Source organism: Leguminivora glycinivorella, unplaced genomic scaffold, assembly GCF_023078275.1.
Source record: "Leguminivora glycinivorella isolate SPB_JAAS2020 unplaced genomic scaffold, LegGlyc_1.1 Scaffold6, whole genome shotgun sequence".
NCBI lineage: Eukaryota > Metazoa > Arthropoda > Insecta > Lepidoptera > Tortricidae > Leguminivora > Leguminivora glycinivorella.
The window spans coordinates 2,123,984-2,131,309 of record NW_025952831.1 but is presented as its reverse complement, the minus strand read 5'-3'; the positions used below and the strand labels follow the sequence as shown (position 1 = coordinate 2,131,309).

General features: G+C 39.7%; 1 protein-coding gene across 4 annotated transcripts; it reads left to right on the top strand.

Moving 5' to 3' along the window:
• Positions 1-880: 880 nt before the first annotated feature.
• Positions 881-6,326, top strand: LOC125242100. Of its 4 annotated transcripts, none has more exons than XM_048150808.1 (2): positions 881-4,331; positions 6,137-6,326. In XM_048150808.1, the coding sequence occupies exons 1-2, from the start codon at positions 3,620-3,622 to the stop codon at positions 6,178-6,180; spliced, it is 756 nt and encodes a 251-aa protein (XP_048006765.1). In that variant the 5' UTR covers positions 881-3,619; the 3' UTR covers positions 6,181-6,326. The 4 variants fall into 4 exon arrangements, with proteins under 4 accessions (XP_048006765.1, XP_048006764.1, XP_048006763.1 ...); XM_048150807.1 differs by having other exon boundaries at positions 881-4,461; positions 6,137-6,284; XM_048150806.1 differs by having other exon boundaries at positions 881-4,461; positions 6,134-6,284.
• The last annotated feature ends 1,000 nt before the right edge of the window (positions 6,327-7,326 follow it).

Below are 7,326 nucleotides of genomic sequence, written 5' to 3'. Positions count from 1 at the left end.
CACTGTGATTACGTGGTGATTACACATTTTACTTCGACAGTAACTCCCAAAAATACTCGATCCTCTTTGCTTTGAAGAGACCGAGGTCGTCCTTATCAGGGAACACCGATGGTGGGAGCGCATTCTACATATTCCTCTGCAGTCGTAGTAAAACTAGCCCGCCAGATGTTTTATTTTATTCCAAGCCGTTTCATAACTGTAGCTTTATGTCATCAATTATTTTTCTAGACTGCGAGGCTAAAATCGTTGACGTGTGTATTTTCTGTAAGCATATACTCCATTTTTTTATGCATCAGGGAAACCGCGTGATTTATCATTCGAGTGTCACTGAAACCAAAAACCGGATAACTGCGAGTTTGAGCCGGACACCGAGGGTTCTGTAGAAAAATTCATTTATTATGTTTTTTTTATGCTCTACGTGAATAAAGGTAGGTACTAATAACCGATTGTGGTGCTTGCTGTGTCAAGCCCTACGGTCGGTGTCGCGTCACTAGTTGGCGCGGGTGGAGCTGTCAGAGGATCGTCGGCCATTACCGTGTCGTGCTGTGAATTGTCCGTAAATTGTACCAAGCTACGCTCTGTTTTCTAAGTATTATGTATTAAAACCTGTATTTGATGATGTCTGGTGTTTTCCCCTTTTAACAGGTCAGAAGTGAGATCCGTGAACTACACGTGCGATATATTGTAATTGGCGTAAAAGCCGTATTTGCCTACTCATTATTGTTCACGAAAGTAACGCCGGTTCTTGTGAATTACTATACTTCTGGCGCCATTCATCATTGAATACTGAAAACAGATAATCGGTAAAGCCTTGGTAAGGCATATTTTCGAGAAGAAAAGGTTAAGTAAGTTACTGATGATGCAGTACGTAATTGAAGGCTATGTATGTCGTTATACGACTTGGATACAATACAAAAAGGTGGTAGAATTACAGAGTATGGTAAGCTTTATCGTGTAGTTTCAATTGTTGGAACGATGTTCAAGTCACGTAAGTTATAATTTCATATATGTTGTGATAAGTTCAAGAACTGAATGTACTGTATGAGATCTTGAATATCATTAAGCAATCAAGGACAACTTGTGAAAGGTTATGTTATACACTTGTTAAAGAAGAGTTTTTACCTATTGCGCATAAGCAGCAGTCTTAATTCTTACCTTTATTGACATAGACTGATGTCATTAATAATTTTATTGCCATTGACTCTTAGTCTACTCTTCATAATATTCAAAGAACAGTAATAATAATATTGGACTATGAATGCCAACTATGGCAGCTAGATGACTACAATAACATCATAGTCAGGCACCATAATAATTGCCCTGAATCCTAATCATATAAAATCCATTCATCGGTAACAAGCGCAGAAAATTCTGTAGTTGTGTTGGAAATGCTTATGATATTTTATCAGCTAAGGTTTCTGATTTATTATTGAGCTTCATTAGAACACTGTCTAAATCTAATGGTTTTTACCAATATTACTGGATTCTATAATTTAACTTCAAAAAGTATTGCTTATTAATTATCCCATAAGTTACCATTATGAGAGTTCGGTGATTTAATATTGAGTACCTATTATTGTCACTAAAAATATTTTAAGCACTGAATGAAGGTAATTAGTTGAGAACTACCTGTGTGGTGTGTGAATATTACTCCTTGGATGTTATTATTGCAATTAATAATATAATGAAATCTTGAATACCTATTTATGCATTACCGGCATTGCTGTCATGGGTTATTGAACAGCATGTTTCTCTTTTCACAAAATTGAGTGTTGTGTGAAGTGTGGCATTATTAATTATGCAGGCATGTTGGTAATAAATGTAATTTCAGGAAAAGTTGTTGCTTCAATTGTATGTTCACAGAATAAACATGTTATCCTGAGGTTATTATTTACCAGAGAGATGAACAAGAGGGATGGGTGTCTGCCAATCTGCACACCCATAATAGAAGCCTAGTTCCTGCAAAATTATTGCACAAATATGTGTAATATTGTTGTGTGTAAATGGAGGTACATAAAATATAGTAAGCGGGACAAAATTGAACATGGTAAGGTCAAATTATATCATATGAGGTTTCACTTTTATGTGATTGATATCCACATAATATGTAACTTGAAGTAATAAATAGTAGTTCATGGTTAAAATAATGTCAATTTATTACTGATCAAATATAAAACTCACATACAAATGATTATATGAGCCTCTTGGACTTCCCAAGAGATATTAGTGGACATGGACACTGAATAACTAAAATAGAGCTAATGTGTCAATGTTTTAGAAATAAAATAGAACAGGCTAGCATGACCACCAAGGGCCTGTGATGTACAAGTAGAAGGATTGAGGTGATATGTATTGTTAACAAGATCATGTCACTCATGTCATTGATTTATTATACTGTTTTGCTAGAATGTGGCATACGGATATAAAAGAGTGTGTGAGTTGACTTATCCTCACTTTTGTCATCTTTGAGTCAGGTACCAACTGTTAATGTTGACAGTGCTATATCAGGCAGTAATATGAATGAATAAAATAGACAGGGAACATGATTATGTTATGATTTTTGCAGAACATCTAAACCTTAATTGTTGGTCATATGATGTTGTGATGGAAAATTAATATTTCCTTTTAGTGTGAGAGCAAAGTCTTGATTAGTGATGAAAATTATTGGGTTATCTATAATCACATTGCCCCAGGGTAGATGATACATCTAAGTTCAGCTTCAAGCGTTCATGAGAGAATCAAGTTAATGAGTGAAGGAAAATAATGTTACTTATTTAATTTTGACAAATTATATTTGTATCTAATTTATGTGAAATGTTATATGTTGTTAGAATTCAAAATAGCTTCACATTGCTCCAGCTGCATGATGGGAGTTGTCACCAAACTGTATGGTGCAAGGAATTATTGGCAGTGAAGTAAATATTTGATGAGAAGCAACTGAAGGTAAAATGTTAATGGTTGCCAAGTTTGATGATACAGCATCAAAGACTGACACAAGTTGAGAATTTTTAACTAAAGTTCTTTGTTTGAATAATTTGAAGTATAAAATTGTCAATGTCATGGGACAAGTGCAACGAATGTACTACTAACTGGTAAAAAGATAAATACACAATAAAATATTGATGTATCAATTTGCATAGAACAATTACATGTCTTGAAATGGAAGTGATTTTAATAGAACAATTGATATCTTGGTATAGCTAAACCATGTTGGAATACCTAGAGTCAACACTGTGAGCATGTACATGTTTAAAAAAAAGATATCAATATTCTTGATAGAGTATCTGAATTGGAGTACCTATCTCATGGTCGTTCATCGGGTTGCATAGGTATCAATCTGTTCGAAGCTGTCATCATTATTACCCCTATAAAATGCTTCATAGATGAGCACAGGTCTCTCTCCTCGAAATTCATATATATAATTAATTCTAAAGAGACAGATAAATTACATTTATAAAAAAAAATAGTAAGGGTTGAACCTTACCTAAATTCGTGCGACTAATCTAAACATTTTTATTTATTTTTATTTTATTTATTATTTACATAGAATGTTATGGCGAACACAGATATTGCCTAAGAATTGTGGTTACAGAATATACTGGCAGGAGTCTGCTCGCCTATGCGGCGATGCGAGTCTGCACGCCTGAGCGGCGGTGCCAGTCTGCTCGCCTATGCGGCGGTGCGAGTCTGCACGCCTGAGCGGCGGTGCCAGTCTGCTCGCCTATGCGGCGGTGCGAGTCTGCACGCCTGCGAGGCGGTGCAAGTCTGCTCGCCTATGCGGCGGTGCGAGTCTGCACGCCTGCGAGGCGGTGCAAGTCTGCTCGCCTATGCGGCGGTGCGAGTCTGCACGCCTGAGCGGCGGTGCCAGTCTGCTCGCCTATGCGGCGGTGCGAGTCTGCACGCCTGCGAGGCGGTGCAAGTCTGCTCGCCTATGCGGCGGTGCGAGTCTGCACGCCTGCGAGGCGGTGCAAGTCTGCTCGCCTATGCGGCGGTGCGAGTCTGCACGCCTGCGAGGCGGTGCAAGTCTGCTCGCCTATGCGGCGGTGCGAGTCTGCACGCCTGCGAGGCGGTGCAAGTCTGCTCGCCTATGCGGCGGTGCGAGTCTGCACGCCTGCGAGGCGGTGCAAGTCTGCTCGCCTATGCGGCGGTGCGAGTCTGCTCGCCTACGAGGCGGTGCCAGTCTGCTCGCCTATGCGGCGGTGCGAGTCTGCACGCCTGCGAGGCGGTGCAAGTCTGCTCGCCTATGCGGCGGTGTGAGTCTGCACGCCTGCGAGGCGGTGCAAGTCTGCTCGCCTATGCGGCGGTGCGAGTCTGCTCGCCTACGAGGCGGTGTGAGTCTGCTCGCCTACGAGGCGGTGTGAATCTGCACGCCTGCGAGGCGGTGCAAGTCTGCTCGCCTACGAGGCGGTGCAAGTCTGCTCGCCTACGAGGCGGTGTGAGTCTGCTCGCCTGCGAGGCAGTGTGAGTCTGCACGTACCACGAGCCCGTGAGGATAAACGCTTAGCGAGCCTAGACGTATCAGCTTAGCGAGCCATGATACAAATGATTAACAAACCTGTGAGGAGTGTCAGCTTAGCGAGCTATGACACCAATGCTTAGCGAGCCTGTAAGACGTATCAGCTTAGCGAGCCATGATACGAATGATTAACAAACCTGTGAGGAGTGTCAGCTTAGCGAGCTATGACACCAATGCTTAGCGAGCCTGTAAGATGTATCAGCTTAGCGAGCCATGATACGAATGATTAACAAACCTGTGAGGAGTGTCAGCTTAGCGAGCTATGACACCAATGCTTAGCGAGCCTGTAAGACGTATCAGCTTAGCGAGCCATGATACGAATGATTAACAAACCTGTGAGGAGTGTCAGCTTAGCGAGCTATGACACCAATGCTTAGCGAGCCTGTAAGACGTATCAGCTTAGCGAGCCATGATACGAATGATTAACAAACCTGTGAGGAGTGTCAGCTTAGCGAGCTATGACACCAATGCTTAGCGAGCCTGTAAGATGTATCAGCTTAGCGAGCTATGATACGAATGATTAACAACCCTGTGAGGAGTGTCAGCTTAGCGAGCTATGACACCAATGTTTAACGAGCTATGATACGAATGTTTCTTAGTGAGCCCAATAAATAAAATTATCTTAGAGCCCATGTTAAGTATCAGCTTAAAGAGCTATGATACCAATGCCTAAAGAGCCCCATAAATATAATTTAATTTAAAGAGATATGAGGTATCAGCTTAAAGAGCTTATGATACAAATGCTTAAAGAGCCCCATATATTTAAATTAGCTTAAAGAGCTATTATACCAATGCTTAAAGAGCTCCCATAAATATAATTTAGTTTAAAGAGATGTGAGGTATCAGCTTAAAGAGCTTATGATACAAATGCTTAAAGAGCCCCATATTATTTAAATTAGCTTAAAGAGCCCCATATATAAATTAGCTTAAAGAGACCCATGTGTAATTTAGCTCAAAGAGCCCATATATTAATTAGCTTAAAAAGCCCCATATATAATTTAGCTTATAGAGCCTATATGAGGTATCAGCTTAAAGAGCTTATGATACTAATGCTTTGGGAGCCTATGTGACGTATCAGCTTAAAGAGCTTATGATACAAATTCTTAAAGAGCCCGTGATCTTAATAACCTTAAAGAGATTGTTGTACAAAACTTAAGCTATAGCAGCTTAAAGAGCACAAGTTCTTTTGCTGGTTGTTTTTGTTTTAATTATGTTTCTTGATGAAATAATAATAGTTGTCTACATGAAGCTTACTCTAAAAGCAGAGTATTATCTACATGATGTTTTCCTTAAGACAGCCGCCATTAGTCTAATGTTGTGATGTTATCCTTTAGACTTTGATATTTGATTTAATAGGAAGTTGTTTTAAATGTCTATGATCCTTCCTTAAAAGTTGTTGGCTGTGAGTGCGATATTCGCCTACATGATGTTTTCCTTTTAGGCCAAACACTTGACAGTGGATAATATCGCATCAGTTGAAAAAAAAAAAAAAAAAAATACCACACTAGTATTTAAAGGGCCAACAGTAATAAAATCGTAACTCTGATGTGGCCTCAACATTAGGAGATTACTTTCTAAGTGAGAGATGCCAATTGGTATCGTTTTCGTTTGTCTTAGAAGCTATCGGATATGCTGAGCTCCAATCGGCTGCGACACAAGTCTGATGGAACGACTTGGAAGGCGCAGAAGGTGCAGGAGTTCTGTGGTGCTGCTGCTGGTCTTCGTGGGCGAAGAATTCTCATCAGGGAGGCCGAGCTAATAACCGATTGTGGTGCTTGCTGTGTCAAGCCCTACGGTCGGTGTCGCGTCACTAGTTGGCGCGGGTGGAGCTGTCAGAGGATCGTCGGCCATTACCGTGTCGTGCTGTGAATTGTCCGTAAATTGTACCAAGCTACGCTCTGTTTTCTAAGTATTATGTATTAAAACCTGTATTTGATGATGTCTGGTGTTTTCCCCTTTTAACAGTACATATCCTACATTTCGCAAAAATCGCAAAGCGTTTGGATGGCGTAACTGGTGACGTAACTCATTCAATCATTCCGATACAGCGAAGAAATGTCGCCAGCATCCTTGATACAATGCCGCAAGATAAGTCTTATGATTCGTCTTAGTTTCTATAATTATTATATATATTAATGATTTATCATCCTATAATAAAGTATAATTCCCTTTTTGAGCCATAAATTTTAACTCCGAATCCTTTTTTTTATGTTTTCTATGTTTGTATTCTGTAAATAATTGGACATGTCTCTGTAGATACCATTTTTACGGAATCCTAAAAACCAGTAAGGTTTGAAATAAATCAAGGGTAAAACCAGAATACGGCCATTATCTCGGCTTGTCGGCGTCCACGACGCGTTTTAACCTTGATTGACACATCCTATTTTGCTTTTCTTTGTAGTGGCGAACCGCGGGTTATTCGTAAATGTTTGTTTTGAGGAAAACTCCGAAATCGACCGAGAATATCAGCAAAAGCAATTACAGTGAAACCTGGATAAGTGAGACTTCAAGGGACGACAAAATTTATCTCACTTAAAGAGGTATTCCACTTATTCAGGGTCTCAGTTAGATAGGTATAATACAAAGTTTGTCTCACTTACAGAGGGTATCACTAATAGAGGCCAGAATAGGGGGATGTGTCAGTTATAGAGGTGATAAGGTGTTTTTATATAGTTATTATTAGTTGCATGCTAAACGAAAAGGTAAATAAGCCTTGTCTTTAAATAATATATAAGACTTTAATGTCATTGTGTCATAGAAATTTTATATTATGAAAGTTATATTTTTTTAATATTTTTTATGTTACAAAT